The 21,464-nt window shown below is 35.2% G+C and overlaps 1 protein-coding gene across 1 annotated transcript in view; it reads right to left on the bottom strand.

The window, feature by feature from the left end:
* The window catches only part of LOC122790558 (extracellular calcium-sensing receptor-like), a 169,033-nt gene that overhangs the window by 35,933 nt on the left and 111,636 nt on the right, over nt 1-21,464 (bottom strand). Inside the window, exon 4 of the mRNA XM_044058102.1 lies at nt 13,627-13,854. Within this exon, the coding sequence (XP_043914037.1) occupies nt 13,627-13,854 (228 nt within the window). The remainder of the gene's footprint in view (nt 1-13,626; nt 13,855-21,464) is intronic.

Consider the following 21,464-nt stretch of genomic DNA (forward strand, 5'->3'; position numbering starts at 1 on the left):
ACTAGCCTAACAAAACAATTACATTAGACAAAAAGAATGCTGAACTATTACTATGTACTTTTATACTCTGGTATGAGTGATACGTTTTTGCAAATGTCACACTTTACAGTTAACAACACAATATACTATCCTTTAAAATTATTATTGCGTGCACTTAACCTCCTAGAAAACCCAAATGAGTGCGTATTATCACAAGATGGCAGTATGGCATAAGAAGTAAAGAGAATCAGCCTTGTAAAAGCATACAAAAAATATTTTATTCAAAGAGGACATCACTCAGATGAACATATAATGCACAGCACGGTATGCAATGCATTCTAAGAATGCAGTTTTGAAGTGTTGTTCATTGCCAAAACATACATCTGCACACACACATAGACACACACACACACACACACACACACACACACACACACACACACACACACACACACACACACACACACACACACACACACACACACAAATTCACATGAACACACGTAAGCCCCCACACACAGTCTTACTATTAACTAAAAAGCACATATCAGTATGTCCGCTGGGTCCCAACCCACTTTTATGTAATAATTTGAAACCACACAGCGTCATGGAAATGTTAAGTGATTTATTTTGCAACAAAGCAAATTATTATTTATTATTATTTTTATTTTCATTTAAGGCTGTGTGAATTTGAATTTAGGACACAAATGTAAATGACATTTGTGAGGGACTTTGTTTCAGTGCACTAATCAGATTACAGATATATTTATTTATATAGATAGATATAGATATAGATTAGATATAGATACAGCTATAGATATAGCTGTAGATATAGATACATAGGTGTTATGTTATGTATTTGTGTATGGCTGGGTGAATGGAGGCACACACAGGTACACACATGCACACACGAACACACACACACACACACACACACACACACACACACACACACACACACACACACACACACACGTGCACACGTGCACACATACACACACAACATATGTTCTATATGAAGTTGCTAACATGCTTCATGTAAAGTGCTGCTACTGCATTTATTTAGTAGTTTCTTTGCAATTTTATTTACTGGAAAAGCCCGTTCAGACATTAAAAACCCTTTTCAGCAGAGTCCCAGGGAGAAAATCAACACTAGTAGTTAATAATATGGTTTGCATTCATGTGTTCAAATTGTCAAAAAAAGTTTGGGCATTTGAAATACTGGTTAAATTTATTTAATTATTTATGTATTTACATTTCTTTACTGGGAGTATATGTATGGGCCAAAGGCCCATTTTCAGTGGAGGCCTGGGGTGAAAAGCTCTTCATTACATTTATAGACTGAACAGCACAGATACAAAAATCATTATGAAGTATACCTTTCAACTGTACAGATTTTTGCAGAATGTCCAGATTTTTGCCTCAAAAATGTGGTCCGGTTTTCATAAAACTGTGGTTTTCTGGCAAATTAATGGCAAGTAATTAAAGACTGAAGTTAGAAAAAAATGACGGGCATTTGAGTTTCAGACTTCATACCCTCCAGAAAATTCATGCCAATGCAAAACCTGTTATTCTATCAACTTTTTAAGTTTGTTAGAGTGATATTTAAAAATTGTTTCAATTTTTGGGCCTTTGTTCCACTTTATTAATGGCTTTGTCCAGATTTCTTGCTTTAAGAGGCTGAGAGGTATGTTATAGAGTACAATAGCAGTGTGAAATATACAGTACAAATCGGTGGTATACAATACAATGAGTCACATAATTATTGAAGTAAGATAAATTATTAAGGTACATATGTATTTAGAAATAGAAGAAAAAAAACAAAATTTTTGATATTATTTATTGTAATACAATATAGGAAGAAAAAAGAAAAGAAGAGGAAGACATTGTTCAGATATGAGAATTTTTCAAGTGTGGAGTGTTAGCAAGTGGGAGAAGGTTGTGGGAGTGTTTCGTTTTATTATCCTGGTTTCGTACAGTAGCAGAGACAGCTGCTTGTTAGGTGATCTTTGAGCAGCATTTTGAATTTAGAAAGCTTAGTTGTATAAAGTATATGTTGGGGTATAGAGTTCCATGTTTTAACTATCTGTTTGGAGAACAGGGCATCTCCGTAACTTTTGTTTGCTCTAGTAACCTCAAGTACATGTTTATCTGATTATCAGAGGGCTCTGTTTTTGAAATAGGGTTATACTAGGTTTTTGAGGGTGGTGCAATTGTCGGGTTGGTATATGATGGTGTGTGTGATGGAAGCTGGATAAAAGTTAACAGGTTAGGGAGTCTGAGCCAATTTAGTTGCTGAGGAGCTATGCAATGGTGTGATCTGTTTGTGTGGTTTGTAGCAAATTTGGCTATTTCATTGAAGCAGGACTGTAATTTGTGCATATTGGTTTTTCTTATGTTTATAAGAATTGGGGAGGCGTATAACAGGGTGGATAGTACATGTGTTCTGGCTATGGCATGCTTGAAGGTTTGGGTAAGGTATGGGTTGGCTCTGTAGGGTGAGCCCAGTTTGATATGTACCTTTTTGATTGTCTGGGCAACATATGTGTCAAATTTGACTGCTCTGTCAATAGTTATTCCTAGTAGTTTTGTGTGGTTGACTGGTTTGATTTCGGTGTTGTTTTGGGAGTAGATAATGAATGGGGTGGAGGGTTGAACTGTTTTGTGGTTTGTAAATAGCATTAATTTGGTCTTGTTGAGATTAAGTATGAGTTGATTGGTTAACAGGTACTGCTCTATATCCATGAGAGATTTTTGAGCAGTTTGTTGGAGCTTGGGGAAGGAAGTGGCTGTACAGATTAGCACTGAGTCATCTGCATATTGTATAGTAGTTACTGAGTTTATAGCTTTGTTGAGGTTATTGGTAAAGATGGTGGACAAAAGTGGTCCAAGAATGGAGCCTTGTGGTATCCTCAATGAGACTAGGAGAAGGGGTAACTGCTTGTTGTCTATCAGACAGACAAGTAGCTTTGGAACCATAAGATGGCTGTTGTGGAAAGGTTGTGGGTGGCGAGTATATTAAGTAATTTTTGTTGGGAGACTGTGTCAAATGCTTTTGACATGTCAAGGAAGATGGATGCTACAATTTGTCCCTTATTTCTGAATTGATTGACTGTGTCTGTAAAGCTTATAAGAGCGGTTTAGGTCTAAGGCCATGTCGTGTATTTGATAGAAGGTTATTATTTAGTAGGTATGCCAGTAGTTACATATGTATGCATTTTTTGAGGATTTTTGCCAGTGGTGGGAGTATAGTGATGAGTCTATCTATAGTTAGATAATTGGTTAGAAGTTTCACGTTTGTCTAAGGGAATAATGCATGAAAATTTCCAAAGTCTGGGGTTGTATTGTTCAGAGATGGAGCAGTTTATTAGTATTGACATGAGGTAAGCTTTGGAGATGGCTGCTATTTTGAGAAATCCATTGGGTAGGAGGTCAGCTGCAAGTGATGATGGCTTTAGTTTGTTGAGAAGCTTTTTATGTAGCTAGTCTGGATAGGAGTAATAGTCAAAGAGTTGGATTGGGAATTTGTGGGAGGGAAATGGTCAATGGAGTGGCATTGTCATTTATTAGGGATTGTATTGAATTTGTGAAATGAAGGTTAAATTAGGTGGCTATGTTATCAGTTGAGTTAAGAGAATAGTATGAAAATTCACTTTTTGAACATTGTCAGCATTTGAATGTGTGAGATCACAATACAGTGAAGATTGGGAATTTGCCCTTTCCTCACTGTAGTGTGATCTTGGAATTGGTATACTTAAGCAGCAGGTGAAGTGGAAGGTGTAGACCTCATGTAGGGGTGCAGGGGGACTTGTATGTCTGTAAAAAATAGTTTTTCTTTTTACTTGATTTTTTTTAATTATTTTTAATTTAAACTTTTTTGATGTCCAAGTGCTTGATCTTTTTATAAATCAAGCACTTGATGCAGACTTTATAATATATGTAAGTAAATAACCAGTATAGTCATACAGATAGCATCAGAAATGAGTCATTGGTACAAAATATATTATGATACACTTAATGACAGTATGATACTTTAGCACAAAATATATTATGGTATACTTAATGACAGTATGATACTTTAGCACAAAGTAACAAACTATTATGCATTCAACAGCAAAATAATATGATCCAGTATTTGAAAAATTAAATGAAATTAAATAGCGTGAGACTATGCAGCAGTAGTGGATGATCAGATATGGACTACCTTAAAGGAATATAGTCATGAACATAACAATGGCCTGATATAGCTGCAAAGCAGTTTTAGCTGTTAAACTAGTCAGTTGAAGATATGATACAGGAAATCTGGATGTTTACCAATATGGTAGAAAGCAGATACTCACTTATAAGATAATACTTATTTTTGAAAAATAAGATGGGAAAATTAACTTTGTACACTGTGTCCATGAGCTATGATTAGATGTGATATGCTGAAAGAGGAATTTTGGGGTCCTGAGAAGGTAAAGAGGTACAAAAAGTGGTTAAAGTGTGCAGTATGTCAACCAAAGATGAGCAAGAACAGATCCATGAGTCTTTCAAGAATTGTTTTAGCTCAGATTTGAAGGTGTGAAGTCTCAGTGACAGGGGTGGAGGTGGGGTAGTATTCCATTTTTTTACAATGCAGTATAACAGTTATGTAAAAGTATTGACATGCATGAATGCTGTGTCCTGTGCCAACACAGCCTTACACAGGCCCATAATGTATTAGGAATCTATACTTCTGTGATGTCATTCATAGAGTACAAAGTACAAAAAGAAATGTATGAACATTACTTCATAGGAATGGGTAATGGGTATAATGCCAAGCCAGCACACCAGCATATCAGCATGTAGCTATGTCCCCCACTGGTGCATCGTACAGTAAAGAATCCCTGAGCACGCTGTGCATTACTAGATGCACATTGCCTAAAGTGTACAGATTCACTTCAGAAGATCGAATTCCCAAAATCTCGAACCTCATATGGTCGAGACCAAAAGATCGAGTTTTGGAAACTCGAACTTCTAAAATGAAACCCAAAAAAAAAATAAAGTCAAACATCGCCCCCCACACACCTCCTACTTAAATATACCAACTCCGAGATCGCACTACAGTGGGGAAAAGGGAAATCTCCCTATTGCGCTGTATGTGGAAGCGCAAAATGGGAGATTTCCCACCTCCTGTCAACACCACAAAAAAGATAAAAACATCACGTACACACAGAGCGTACAAGAAGCCTTGCCTCTCTGTGCACATAACGTTTTAAGGTAAGTAAAGTGTTATGTTTTAGAACTTTACATATTCGATTTACTGAAATGTCGATCATATGGTCTCGAAAATATGACATTCGAGATTTCAGTAATTCGATTATGTAAAGTGCATTACATTTTGTAGTGGCTCTGAGGCATGTAGTGCACTATTTGCACCCAGCATGCAAAATTTGCTTTACTGCAATATCCACAAAGTACATACTCTGCTATGGTGTCCATTTTTATACTAGACAGTAAAATCTTTAAACTACAGAAACATGCTTTGTATTCCTAGAATGTACAGTTTGCTCTGCTATGCTACACTATGCCCCTCCATAGTGGGCTATAGATATGTAATTACATAATGTACTATGTTTACCTCATATGTATAGTGTGTAGAGTAAGTAATTTATTTATATTATATATGACAAGTTCTTGCTTGCTATACTTAAAAAAATGATGTGCCCTTACAAATATGCTGAAACCCCATTCAACTGCCTGCAATGCTCTATATGACAACGGTGCATTACCTATAATGTTGTGGGCACTTGTAATGCAATGTATTCCCTAAAGTATGTACTGTGCCACATTTATCTGTAGCATATAGTCCATCATGCTCTGTGCTCTTCTCCTTCATATTTCTTCCTTCTAGAACACTCTGTCATGCCAGCTTCTTCTAAGGGTGCACAATGCCATAGCTTTCAACCTCTTAGCACAAAAATCTGGATAAAGCCAAAAATAATCAGGAAAACAAAGCTCCAAAAGTAGGGACAGATTTTAAATATTACTCATAAACTTAGAAAGTTGCTAGAATAAAATGTGTTATCATGCATTTTCTTAAGAATATGAAGTCTAAAACTCAAATACCTGTCATTATCTAGTGAATTCACTTCTCACTGATTTGCCACAAAAATCCAGAAAACTGCAAATTTTGAGGATCAGACCAAAAATATGAGTCAAAAGTCTGGACAGTCTGAGAAAATCTGGACAGTTGAGAGGTATGCATTGTGCTGCCTTGCTGCATGCACTGCCTGCTCTTCTGCAGCCCCCAAAATAATGTGTCATGTAAGCACAGCTGCAGTTCTCAGAATAGTTTCAAGTTAGCAATCACCAAACAAAATGCAAACTTATAACTTTGGCAGTTGTAAAATTAATGACATTTTTTTCATATTAGTCATCTTAAACTTGAATAGCACCATCTTAGTGACAATTTTAATATCATAGCATAATCTTATAGTCAATTTTGAACAGGCCACTCAACTAGCAATATTGTGGGAGAACTTCCACTTTTCAGGCCTGATTTAACTCTCCATGAGCCATGTCTCTATTTTCAGACTGATTTACTTCTTCATTCAATTTTAAAACAGATGTAGTCCAGAAAGTTTGAGTCAGGTCTGATATCCCTCCTGTGACCCAGATGGTGACAGGACTAACAAGAAACATTCAATAGGTCAGTCATTTAAAGCCAGTTACAGACAATGGTAAGAAGGTCTAGGGGATCTGTTTGATGGAAAATCTAGGAGATGGAAAAACAAAGAGTCAATCCCAAAGCTTAGAAGTTAATCTTTGTTTGAAAATTCCTGAAAGATCCATGATGGTTTACCAACTCAGCAGCTTGTGTACCCTCATTTTATAAATGTGTTACTTAGTAATGTGATTTATACTGTGAATATGATAGTTTAAATATTGAATGTTTTTATATTGGTTGTAACGCTGATGAGGAGTCTTGTGACTTGAAAGCTTTGTGTTTTTTACTTTATTAAACCATTTTACTTTGCTGGACGGTTGGACCTATGCTTATTTCTTTGGTTGCACTTCCCGTTGGGCTGCTGTTAGGTCCATCTGGCTGCCTTAGTACCTGTTTTCTTGTGGATATTCATTCTTTTGGACTGCTTGGTGGCACATTCTTATACTTCCAGCTGAATAACAACCTGTTCTAACATGCAAGCTGATCTACTTACTTGTAAGTTGCAGCAATTTCTAACTGTTGGTGAGAACCCGTTTGCTTCTTTATTTTCCATCAGAAGCAATAAACTGACAACAGAACCTGTACTTAATGATGAAAAACAGGCCTTATTTAAAATAACTTTCTGAGTTAGAAAGCCTTGTTCAAAAATATAAGAAGCTACAGAGAGTATATTAATTGCTGCTAAAAAAAAAAAAAAGGAAATTTCCTGAGAGATATTTTTTAGTGGCCAAGGGAAATGACTGTATTTTATCTAATGGAAGAAAAGTTTGCCTTCAAACTCACTCATCTAACCAATCTGAGATGGGCGATAATATTATAGGCAATATGACAACTAATACTGAACAAATCAACCAATCAACATGCACGGGAAACAGCATAGTTGATTTAGATGTCTTCTCTGCTGCTGGGACATCATAAAAATGTTAAAACATCTGCTTCAAGGTTGCCTGATGCCAGTTCTGCTGTGGTTGCTATTTCAGATATGTCTAATTTAACAAATATTCAGCTTTTAGTTGCTAATTCTAATGAAAGAAATTAGACTAATTTTTTTTAGGGAAGACAAATTTTTAGTTGAAACTACTGATCGAATTGTCAGCTCCTCAGAGGGAATGGAGCCAAATGAGAGGGAGAAACAGGAACAGAATTCAAAATTTAGAATGGACCATACTAACACAGATGAGACTAGGATAGGAAACTCACACACAGATGAGACCAACTACAAGAAGCGACACCAAGAATTGAGTCCTTTAGAAAATAATTTTCTTAATTTGTCTGATGTCATTTTTAGATAACTTTGAATTGAATGCATTAATTAGTGGACTGTCATTTATACCATCTGTAGATGCTAATCTAAATGATACACTTTCTGAGTTAGGGCTATTTCTCAAAAATATTGATCTTAAACTAACTTTTAAGGTAGATACCTCTAGTTTTACTAATGAATTAAGAAGAAAAAGCACTTTTATTCCTAATGGTATACCTACTACCAAAGTTTTCTGTAATATGCATGAAAATGAGATATATAAAATAGTTTTTGGACTAATAAAAATAGATTTTACAATTTTAACCATCTTGAAAAGAAAGCTTTTATGGAATTGTGTAGTAGAAAGATGTAATTATAAAGCCTGCAGACAAAGTGGGTAAAGTGGTACTACTGAATTTTTATGATTATAATGAATGGATGTATAAATTGCTGCTTGACATTAATATGTTTAAAAAGATTTCTATTACTGATCTGAGTGGTGTTTTATATCATGTACAATATCATTTGTATATGACTTGTTAATGGAAGGCTTGATTATGCCAGATCTATATAAGTATCTTTATACTGCTAACCTAATTATCCCTTTTATATATGGGCTTCCAAAAATACATAAGAGCCTACTAATCCCACCTATGAGACCTGTTGTCTCTGGTGAAATATGGTTTACTACCCCACTTTCTAAGTATTTGGAAAGAGACCTTCACAGCTGTTGCAATATAGTGACAGCTTTATAAAGGATACTAACGACTTTTTAGTAGTTTACATAAATGGTTGAATAAGAACAAAAACAATGATATAAATAATTTGGTTTTAGTTACGCTTGATGTTAAATCACTTTTTAAAGTGATTCCGAAGGATTTGGGTATTCAATATGTGAGAGATCTTTTATGCCAACATAGTTCTTTTTCTAAGACCAAAGTATCTACTACATGTGCAATTTTGGATGCTATATTGAATAATAATGTATTTATGTTCAGTATTGAATACTTCAATCAGCTGTTAGGGATAGTGATGGGGATACCAGTAGCAAATAGCTATGCCAATCTAGTACTCTCTAGATGGGAGGAATTGTTTGTTTATGACTATTTAGATGGTGAATTAAGATACTATAACGAGAACTTGAAGTTTTATAAGCGCTTTGTTGACGATACCTTCTTATTATGGTTAGGTACTATAGAATCATTGAATGCTTTTGTTAGTTATTTACAACAAACTACAGATTTTTTTGAAGTTTGATTTGACATTCTCTAAAGAACTGATAAACTTTTTAGATATTAGGATAGAAATGAATAATGGTTATGTTGAGACTTCTGTTTATAAGAAAAATGTATAAACTACTAGATATGTACACCATATAAGCATGCATCCTAGGCATATTTATAATAGTGTTGTAAGAAGACAGTTCTTAAGAGCTAGTTGGTTCAGCACTAAGGAAGATGGTTTTATTACAGAGATGGCTGCAATGACATATTAGAGGTTGTTCTGAAGAAACACTTAGCCATAACAGACAGGTGGTAATATCTCAGAATGCTGATATTGTGAAACTTTTCCTGTTAGGTAATGATATAATTTCTTCTACACACAGTAATAATGGTTCATTAAATAGACCTAAATCAATGAGATATGTTATGAAGTTTAATAGTTGTACACCACAAATAAAAGCTATAATTTAAAATAATTGCGGTATCTTAGAGTCAGACCCAGAAGTAAAGAAAATAGTTGGCCAATCACCACACTTTATATGTAAAAGGGAAAGGAATTTGAAGCAGCATTTCTACTATAAAGAACTAAGTGTGAATCAATGTATTACATCTAATATAGAAAGGCTGCTTTACCATGTTATAATTGTTCCTTTTGCAAACATAAATTTGAATACTGAATTTATGCACCCTATTTCGAGTAAGATTTTTTATTTTAGTACTTTTGCAATGTGGATTACTGACAATGTGGTCTATCTTACTAATTGTGAAAAATGTACCTGTTTTTATATAGGAAAGACTAATCAGAAATTAAAAGACTGTTTACCCTCCATCTTTTGGAAATTAGAAGAAAAGTAGAGATGACTGCATTAGCGAGACATATTGTACAGTGTGAGGAAGATCATGGCTTTAAATTCAGAGTCTTACAAAAATAATCTTAGGTAAACGAGGAGGTGATATAACTAATAAGATGGAACTTTCTGAGTATAAGTGGATTAATTATTTCAGGGCAGATAGACTATCTAGTCTAAACATAAAGAATATCATTAAACCCCTCTTAAAAGAAAGACAGATGTTTGTTACTTGAATGTTGTACATTATGTAAAAAAAAAAAAAAAAAAAAAAAATATATATATATATATATATATATATATATATATATATATATATTTTTTTTTTTTTAAATTGTATAAATGTCATTTAAAGCCAGTTACAGACAATGGTAATAAGGTCTAGGGGATCTATTTGATGGAAACAAAGAGTCAATCCCAAAGCTTAGAAGTTAATCCTTGTTTGAATATTCCTGAAAAATCCATGACGGTTTACTGACTCAGCAGCTTGTGTACCCTCATTGTATAAATGTGTTAATTTGTTACATGATTGATACAGTGAATATGATAGGCTGGATTTAGTTTAAATATTGAATGGTTTTATGTTGGTTGTATCACTGATGAAGAGTCTTGTGACTTGAAAGCTTTGTGTTTTTTACTTTATTAAACCATTTTACTTTGTTGGATGATTGGATCTTTGCTTATTTTTTTTGAATGTAATGTATTAGAACAACACTTGTCCATCTATCTACTTAACTGAATAAACTACTTGAAACTTCAACAAAGCATCTTTATTCCTCTCACAGGGAGGGCATCAGAGAGAGAGAGAGAGAGAGAGAGAGTCTCTTAGATTTGCTAGCTAAAGTGATGTTATCTAGACTAATACTTTATACTCTTTTCCTTCACACAATTTTCTGAATTCCTTCTTAAAACATTTTTTGAAGCTGTGTAGTACACAGAAGACCACATTACATGAGCAACATATTAGTGGCATCAGTACTTTAAAGAAAAAAGAGATACACCTTGCATCCCTCCTTTCATGAAGCAAAAATTAATGACCTTGTGCGGTACAATTTTATAGTACAGTTTATGAAAGTCTACAGAACTTAAATTGTTTCTTTGATAATGTTTTTATATTTTACCATCATTTTGTTACTTAGTTTTTTTATATGTGTTTCTGAGCAGTATCCTAAATTTCTTCTGAAAGCAGGAAGAATTATGTGTTGTTTGGCATTCAAAATTTATGCTAATTAGATGTCCACATTTTTGGTTGGATTTACATACTTTTCAATGGCCTTTATTCTTATTTTCAATGTCTGCAGACTGAGAGGTATGATGTTGAAATTGCATAATACATGCAGTTGCTTGTTTTTTTCTCCCAGCAATGATCTTAGGTCATGGCCCTATATCCAACCAGTAAACAGATGAAAAGACAGCCAGAGAGATAGTTAAATAGATACTAAAAATCATCACTCCTTTTGTCTAAGATATTTGCTTTGTTTCTCATAATATTAGTGATTTTCTGCCAAATTATTTAGAATTATATTTAGCAAATAATCCCAGGCATGAGATTTCTTATTTTTCAGAAAATCTATCCTATGGCAAATCCTACTAATCTACTATTTTTTTTAACTTCAGAAGTTACGAAAGGTAATGTTTTAACAAGATATCCCTTATCTGGGGTCTTTTCCATTACTTTTGACTTTTTGCCTGATTCTTGAACTAGGAGGTTCAGACTTGTCATGTAGTAAAACTATCAAATGCTAATTTTACACTCTTGAATAAGGTTATATCTTTATGAAAAGCAGCACAGAGAAGGACAAAACATTTGCTATTATACACATGGAATAAAGTTTTGGACACATGAGTGCAGACAAGATTGTAATATGAATCAACAGCAAAATAAGCCTGTATATTTTGCACATAGAACAGATCCCAGATTACACAATGGAGATGGGAATTGGCCTTTAAAAATGGCAATGTAGATCCCTTTAGAAGCAAACACAAAAGACTTACAGAAAAATGGAAAGGTAAGCACTGGAGAGCTTTGAGTTATAGAGAGCTTATACAGTGTTTATTATCTGTGAAGTGCGAACAGTGTAGCAATCAAAATAACAGAAAACAACAGTTCCACTGTGCACGAATACTCCTCTGTGTCTTGGGAATTCCACTTGATACTATAATATCATGATCCCACCAAAGATGTTGTAAACAACACAAAATGCTTAAAATAATAAAATAATTTATTACAAAAACAGGTTAAGCGCTTTCACTTGTGTACATACAAGCTTCATCAGAACACCTAAACTCATTCGTGAACTCATTATATAACTTTTTTGGCGCCATTTCCTTTGAAATTCAGCATGAAAATTTAAAGAAATATATACACATTAATCAACCTTGATGGCGCTTGTAATGACATGCGCACAAACAGCACCCATTGATATTCTATATAAAACAATACTCAATATATTTAAAAATCTATTCAGAGTGCAAAAATATAAAAATACCATAACCAATTTTGTCATGTTAAAAATTAAATATATGCGATATATAATCTTATTTAATGACCAATAGTGGTTTAATAGAAATTGTATCATTTAAGCCTGGTGGAACAGAAGCATCTGTATAAATCTGCCACCATAATTCTTTATACAGAAGTAGGCTATTGAAATCGCCTCCTCTTTGGTTGACTTGCACTGTGTCCACTATACCAAAATTGAAAGAATGCTTGTCTCCATATTTTTTAATATGTCTGTACAACGCATTTTTTTCATCCTTTCTTTTTATGCTATATAGATGTGAATAAATGCGTTTGGTCAAACTCCTTTGTGTTTTGCCTATGTAGAACCCTGGACATGTCCTACATAGAGCAATATATACTACCATTATATAGAATATCAATGGGTGCTGTTTGTGCGCATGTCATTACAAGCGCCATCAAGTTTGATTAATGTGTATATATTTCTTTAAATTTTCGTGCTGAATTTCAAGAGAAATGGCACCAAAAAAGTTATATAATGAGTTCACGAATGAGTTTAGGTGTTCTGATGAAGCTTGTATGTACACAAGTGAAAGCGCTTAACCTGTTTTTGTAATAAATTATTTTATTATTTTAAGCATTTTGTGTCGTTTACAACATCTTTGGTGGGATCGTGATATTATAGTATCAAGTGGAATTCCCAAGACACAGAGGAGTATTCGTGCACAGTGGAACTGTTGTTTTCTGTTATTTTTTATCTGTGAAATGGTGAGGAAATAAGGGAAACCGAAAGTAAAAGGTTTGCTGTACATTCTATGTGTAATATGAATTATGCATTAATTCAATGTTGTCACTTTCCTTTAAAAAGTGATACTACAATTCAGTCATTCATTGTCGATACTACATTATCCAGTTCATGGCTGCAGGGCTGCCATAACCTATCCCAGCAATTAGTGATCACAAGGCAAAGAATCTAATTCATGATAGGATGGCAGTCTATCCAATGATATCACAATTAAAACTGCAAAATGTTTTCAGAAGAAATCATTAAGGAAGAATTGTAAAAACTCCATAAAAATTGTAAGTGTTAATGTATAATTAAATCATTTTCTCTGGCAAAACTAAAAATCAATGAACATTTTAAATGTAATTATATTATTCAGAGATATTTTTAAACATACCTGCGACTTTCCTCCATTCCATTTGATAGAACCATCTTCAATGACAATCTGCTCATCTTCATGTGCCAGATAATCAAATAAACCCACTTTCTGAAATACTGTGCTGCCATCAGCTGCCCGCTGCCAGTTCAGTATGTCATACTTCGGTGGTGGGTTGCCAGCTGCATCGAAGAAAATTATTTCACTGGCAGCATTTGTAAATTTGACATTTTTGATGAAATGTAAAAGCTGTGAAGAGACATTTGGTATAATTTGTATTCAACATTTTTATTTATTTATTTTCAAATGCTATAAGCAATATGCTTTCAAATTTGCAGAGAATAGTTCAATCATGTGTTCATGGATTAACACCATTACAGAAAATATGTAAATGATTCAGCTTATGTAAATTAATATTACTGTTAAGAATAATGCTGTGCAGATCTAGAATAGAATTCTTCTTGTGCCTACTTATGCTTCATGTGATAATAAAAGACTGAACAAAGAGATAATGTAAACAAAAATGTTTCACAGTTTTTATTAATATTTAATGTTTAGGTCTATAAATCATCTCTATATTTTCTTTCTTTTTTCCAGATATTAACTACACACCAAGCTGGGGCATTGATGGTTCTGGGAAGAAAGCAAGGTCACCTGGTACATATGTGGTATTAGTTCTAAACCTGAACATTTTGGAGAGTTTGATCTTTCCTCAATTGGTGAATTTGTTCATGTTCATCATCATCCCCCATTTTCCTATTTTTCTACATGGGGTCAGGGTGCCATGTCATTTGTCACCATCTGTCACTATTCAATCCCACTTTCCTACCTTGTTTGACACTCATCACAAACTACAATAAATGCTTTGTCAAAACTCGAATCCAAAGTCCAAGCAAGTAATCCAAAGCAGTACAATAATTCGGAAACAAAAATTAACGCCAATAAATGAAAAAAATATTTATTTAAGCCAAACAACACAGTCAGCTTTTCGTCGGCGCTCTGCACCAACTTCCTCAGAAATTAAAATCTCGTGCTTCAACACACACATACTACTTTAATATGCTGGAAAATACACCATCGACCAACACGCCCTCCAATTTATCTATTAAAGAGCACTTCGCCCTAAAAAACTAACTAAACTAAAATACCAATTATGATATACCCTAACCTTACCTAGTCTAACATTTAACCATAATGTAAAATATTATAATAACCAGCTTGCATCAATGGTATATATATCTCTAAATCAAGTAACTGCTGTCAATAGATGAACAAATATGTTTCTGAAACCTAAAAAACTAATATTTTAACATTAAAATATATCAAAAATCTTCCATTTGAAATAACATTCAAATGGATGTCATAAAACCATTTTTCAACTATGTGATACACAATGCCATGCCCAAAAAAATAATAATAAAATAAAACAATAAATATACTCGCACAATAAAAATATAAATAATGCCATATACCCTGTGGACGAGGTACACCTTACCTCCCCAAACTTCTCAATTTAAGAACACTATTGATACAAAACATACCATTGACGGTGGTAGGCTTCTAGTTTTAGCTGCCACATAAGTTCCTTGAACTCCAATCTCAAAGATTCAGGACCCCCCCCCCCTATTTTCCAAACTTAATTGGTCAATCACCATAAAAGAAAACTCATGGTCAGGTTTTTCCTTCTTATGCCTTGCCAAAGTGTTTTCCATCCTTTCTTTCTTCATGACATATAAATGTTCGTACATGCACTCTTGGAGCTTCCTGTCCATATTGCCAGTATAGAATACTGAACAAGGCGAACATTTAGCCAAATAAACCACATGGCTACTTGCACAATTGTACCTCCCTTTTATCAGGTACTTAGTGCCCCTAATTGTGAAATATGTGCCTGCTTGAATAAATCTACAATATTTGCACATATTACACTTAAACAACCCTGATCTTGAAGGTAGGCTCTTACTTTTCGATTCCAAGATATTCTTGATGTTAGGACCTCTCCTGAAAGAAACTTCTAAATCAAGTAACCGTTGTCAATAGATGGCTCTATACTAGGGCCCTTGCTGTTCTCCATCTTCATTAACGACCTTTATACTGTCATCCCAAAAGTCAACTGTATCCAATATGCTGATGACTCTACTCTGATTTGCTCAGCCACATCTCCAGTAGAGGTATGGTCAGCTACCCAGACCACCTTTAATACGATAGAAAACTGGCTTTCTGAACATCGTCTGATCCTAAATCCCAAAAAAACTAAAATGCTGTTATTTTCACCAACACGTAGGTCTACCGCTTTCACCTTTACCATAAAATCAAATGATGGCACAATAATCTCCCCTGATCCCTCTACAAAACTATTAGGTGTCATCATAGAAAATAATCTAAAATTTGACCTACATGTTAACCAAACTATCAAAACCATCAATAAAAAACTAGGATCACTTTACAGAATAAAAGCCTTTCTAACCCCTCCAGCTAAAATTGCCATAGCTCACTCTCACCTTCTTTCAACCCTTCTGTATGCATTCCCTCTACTCTCGAATTTAAACAAGACTGTCCTTAACAAACTCTCAATTTGCTACAACCACATTGCCAGGTTTGCCACTGGGCTGCCTTTTAGGACACATTATTGCATCAATCTAAATCAGCTTGGGTGGCTTGAACTACCCAGCCTAATCCAGTATAACCAACTGACTATGGCCTATAAAATCCTCTATAACCCGAACAATACTCCTGCACTTAAAAATATTATCACCCCCTATAACAATCCTAGACCACTTCGATCCTCTAACAAACTACTAATTCAGACTAGCAAAATTAATAACACAGCCGGTGATTCTCTCTTTGCAAACTCTGTAAGTAGATCCTGGAACTCTTTTCCAACTGATATTACCTTACTTTCCACCTTAGGTCAATTTAAAACTAGACTCAAACAACATTTGTCACTTAACTGGCTATGTCAATGTATCAAGCCTGGCTAACTCTCTCTCTAGAATGTGTAAAAATCTGCTAACCAGTTTACTGTGTAATTTAATTTAATCCTGACTTGCGCTCAGGATTAACTGTAACCTGTGGAACTTGTTTAACTTGCTTACTTATGTAATCTCTGTAAATAGTCTGTTTGTAATATGTAATGCTGGTATTATGTAATGCTGTATCTGCTTACCCTTGGAGCTTTTCTCCCCGGACCTCCACTGAAAATGGACATGCATCCAGTCGGACTATCCCGGTCAACAAATGTAAAATAAAATAAAAATAAATAAATAAATAAACTTTTGGGTAAGGTCCAAACTTACTGTTCCCTGTAATGTCAACCAGTAACAAACACCAGTTCCTCTTGATTTAGAGATATATATACCTTTAATGCAAGCTGGTTGTTATAATATTTTACATTATAGTTAAATGTTAGACTAGGTAAGGTTAGGGTATGTCATCATTGGTATTTTAGTTTAATTAGTTTTTTAGGGCGAAGTGCTCTTTAATAGATAAACCAGAGGGCGTGTTGGTCGATGGTGTGTTTTCCAGCGTATTAAAGTAGTATGTATGTGTGGAAGCACAAGATTTTAATTTCTGAGGAAGTTGGTGCAGAGCGCAGACGAAAAGCTAACTGTGTTGTTTGGCTTAAATAAATATTTTTTTCTTTTATTGGCGTTCATTTTTGTTTCCAAATTGTTGTACTGCTTTGGATTACTTGCTTGAACTTTGGATTCGAGTTTTGACAAAGCATATATTGTAGTTTGTTTTGCGTGTTTTGGAAGGTGCATTAGTTTTTATTTTAGCAATGTCAAGCCCGAAACCTGAAACCAGGGAGACGACTGAAGCGGGAGAGTTAACTTTGCTTATTAATTTGTTAACTCAAAAAAATTGATTTGTTGTCACAACATGTGGATAATTTATCTGAAGCTTCGCAGATGCTACCAGGATCTTTTTTACCAACACAAACTCCGACAGCTGAATTTACTGGGTCACAGGAACTTTTACCCGCCCATGGGGAAGCTGGTGAATTGGCGGCTGCCACAAATCATTTTTTATTTCAGCAGGTCAACAGATTTGAAGGGGAAGGAATGACTGGAGGTTTCAATGAAGTTGGTTCAAGTAGAGTCAGGGACATTGGGTTCCTAGTTGTTCCAACCTTGATCGAGAGGGGGCGAGGAAATGTTCAATTCAACTTGAATCAATGGTTAAGCCGACCTTTCCAGCTCATAACTGGTGCTGATGTCCCAGGAATGAATTCAAATAAAAATGAAGGTAATGATCTTTCATATAAACTTAATATGTTTGACCAAAAATTGATAAAATTAAGGAAATTACAATTAGAAGTCTCATATTTCGGGGAATGTTGTCGCTTAAAGATATTACCGAAGGGGCTTCGTTCCTGGCAGTACCCTACAGGGTTGGAGGATGGGTCTAAGTTCCACAGTGACCTTCTTTCCCTGTTTGATAAACATGGGTTTGAGCTGTTAAATTTAATCAGTATCCATTACCAGGAGACTAACGAACGATTAACGAATTGACAAAAGAAATATTTACATTGGATGAGGGGATCAAGGTGGACAATAATTTTCCAAAATATAGATATGATTATGAGGGTATCTATAGCAGCATCGATCAGTATATATCTAACCTCACCTCAACCAAGATTAAGAAGTTACAAAGAGACATTAGGGCACACAAGGAGGGGGTGGCTTATCCCAAGCCTCCTAAATCACAAGGTACTTTTAAGGGGCAGTCTGTCCGAGTATCTGGTGCCTCATATGAGTTCCATGAATCAAGACCCCAAATCCAACACAAGGACCAGGGGTTGGAAGAGCTGGCTGGGGGTATAGATTATGATAACCTGAATCAGAAAAAATATTGTTTGGTTTCTCACAATAACCAAGTCAGCCAACCATCTGAGCCCGAAGGGTCAAATTTTCAGGAACAAGCCTCATCCCCCCAACAGTCATCAAGCAGGAGGACCAGAAACAGATACAAGACCAGGAGAAACTAAATGGGAATGACATTGACTTTATATTCTCAGATAGCCCTGCATGTGATGTGATTTACAATACTGGGAAGGACTTTAAAATCTTTAATTATTCCCAGTTTGTTTTTCCACAGTTACTGGTTGATTTTTTGGCTAAAGGTTTTTCCTTTGTTCCAACTAGGAGGGCTTGTGTGGCAAGATCAATTCTGGACTTGAAGCTTTTTGTTAGGAAGCTTAATCTGTCACTTTTGTTGGGGGAACAGTCAATTTCAGCTAAACCTTATCACATTCCTAGTACGTATAATCCCCCTTTGCATTCCTCCCTGGGAGTTTTCGAGCAAATGTGTGATGTGGATATTCACTTTTTATTAAATTCGAAGTGTCCAGCTCACCACAATACCTCCAAGGAGGAAAGGGATTTGTTGGATGTCTTGTGTTAATCTACAGTTAGATTGATGCAACCAGACAAAGGGGGGTGGTCTGGTTGCTATGGACATAGAATACTACAACAACAGGATGTCAACCATTTTAGCTTCCGATACGTATCGTGAAGTTTCTAGGAATGAGCTAAATGTCAATTTGACTCGGGTTCGATCCTACTATGAAGACATGTTTATTAGTGGGACTATTGACTTGGAAGTGTTTAACTTCATTTCCACCCTCAACCCAAGAATTCCAGTGTTGTTTGGAAATCCAAAGATTCATAAGTATATTTAGGACCCCCCCCACATGTGCCAATTGGTCAGCACCAGAGGCAGTCTAACATATGCGGCGGCTAAAGTTGTTGATTTAATCCTCAAGAAATATGTTACTTGAGAATCACATATTTCTAGAGATTCATGGTCATTTTTGGCGAAGGTTGGCTCAACACCATATAGTGCAGATAGCCATTTTTTAACCATCGATGTCATCGATCTGTATTCATCGATTCCTCATGAAGTGGCAGTTGAATGGATCCAACTGGTCTAGACCTCAAAGCAAGCATCCCCCCAAGAGATCTTGATGGTCAGGGATCTCTTGGATATTATTTTATCTTGTAATTTCTTTTCCATTCAGCAATAGATGGTTTCACCAGTTGATAGGAGTACCCATGGGGTCGCCTTGTGGGGCCAGTGTGGCTAATCTGGTGATGGCCTATTGGGAGAAGGAATTCATTTTCTCTAATATCATAATTCAAGAAAAGGCTGTCCTTTATACTCATTTTTTGGATGATATTTTCATCATCCTGAAGGGAGATCAAGTGTCAGCTGAGTCACTGGTCGACAGTTTCAATAGGTCAACTGAATTTTTGAAATTCACTGCAGTTTTTGAAACATAAAGAATTGCCTATTTGGATGTGGAATTATTTAAGGACAGAATTCAGAATTGCTTCCTAGCCAGAATCCATCGGAAGCCTACTTTTTCCAACTCCTATGTACATTATAATAGTCATCATCCAGCCCACCAGAAGAGCTCTATAGTTAAGGGCCAACTGGTCAGGGCAGCCAAAATGGTATCAAAGGAGAAAGATTTTCGGGAGGAGTGCCGATTTATCTTGAGCCTTTTCCGGTGTAGAGGTTATCCGGAGAACATCATAGTTGAATTATGTATGGAGGTACAAACTAAAAGGGGAAAGGGGTATTTCCAACCTATTTTGGGTTACTCCATGTCTGAAACCATCACGACCACTCAAGTAAATTAGATCGCTGGTGCTTATTCTTGTAGTTTCATTATTTCCTATAATATGGATGCTAGGGAAATACTGTCAATCATCAAGAAGAACTGGTGCTTGTTACCGGTTGACATTACAGGGAACAGTAAGTTTGGACCTTACCCAAAAGTTTCTTTTAGGAGAGGTTCTAACATCAAGAATATCTTGGAATTGAAAAGTAAAAGCCTGCCTTCAAGATCAGGGATGTTTAAGTGTAATATGTGCAAATATTGTAGATTTATTCAAGCAGGCACATATTTCATGATTAGGGACACTAAGTACTTGATAAAAGGGAGGTACAATTGTACAAGTAGCCATGTGGTTTATTTGGCTAAATGTTCGTCTTGTCTGGTATTCTATATTGGCAAGACAGACAGGAAGCTCCAAGAGTGCATGTATGAACATTTATATGCCATGAAGAAAGAAAGGATGGAAAACGCTTTGGCAAGGCATAAGAAGGAAATACCTGACCATGAGTTTTCTTTTATGGTGATTGACCAATTAAGTTTGGAAAATAGGGGGGGGGTCCTGAATCTTTGAGATTGGAATTCAAGGAACTTATGCGGCAGCTAAAGCTAGAAGCCTACCACCCTCCCGGTCTCAATGGTATGCTTTGTATCAATAGTGTTCTTAAATTGAGAAGTTTGGAGAGGTAAGGTGTACCTCGTCCACAGGGTATATGGCATTATTTATATTTTTATTGTGCGAGTATATTTATTGTTTTATTTTATTATTATTTTTTTGGGCATGGCATTGTGTATCACATAGTTGAAAAATGGTTTTATGACATCCGTTTGAATGTTATTTCAAATGGAAGATTTTTGATATATTTTAATGTTAAAATATTTGTTTTTTTTAGGTTTCAGAAATGTATTCATTCATCTATTGACAGCGGTTACTAGATTTAGAGATATATATATATATATACCATTGATGCAAGCTGGTTGTTATAATATTTTACATTATGGTTAAATGTTAGACTAGGTAAGGTTAGGGTATGTCATCATTGGTATTTTAGTTTAGTTAGTTTTTAGGGCAAAGTGCTCTTTAATAGATAAACTGGAGGGCGTGTTGATCGATGGTGTGTTTTTCAGCATATTAAAGTAGTATGTGTGTGTGTGGAAGCACGAGATTTTAATTTCTGAGGAAGTTGGTGCAGAGCGCCGACGAAAAGCTAACTGTGTTGTTTGGCTTAAATGAATA

This window comes from Protopterus annectens, chromosome 16.part0 (assembly GCF_019279795.1).
Source record: "Protopterus annectens isolate FY-2018-M chromosome 16.part0, PAN1.0, whole genome shotgun sequence".
NCBI lineage: Eukaryota > Metazoa > Chordata > Ceratodontiformes > Protopteridae > Protopterus > Protopterus annectens.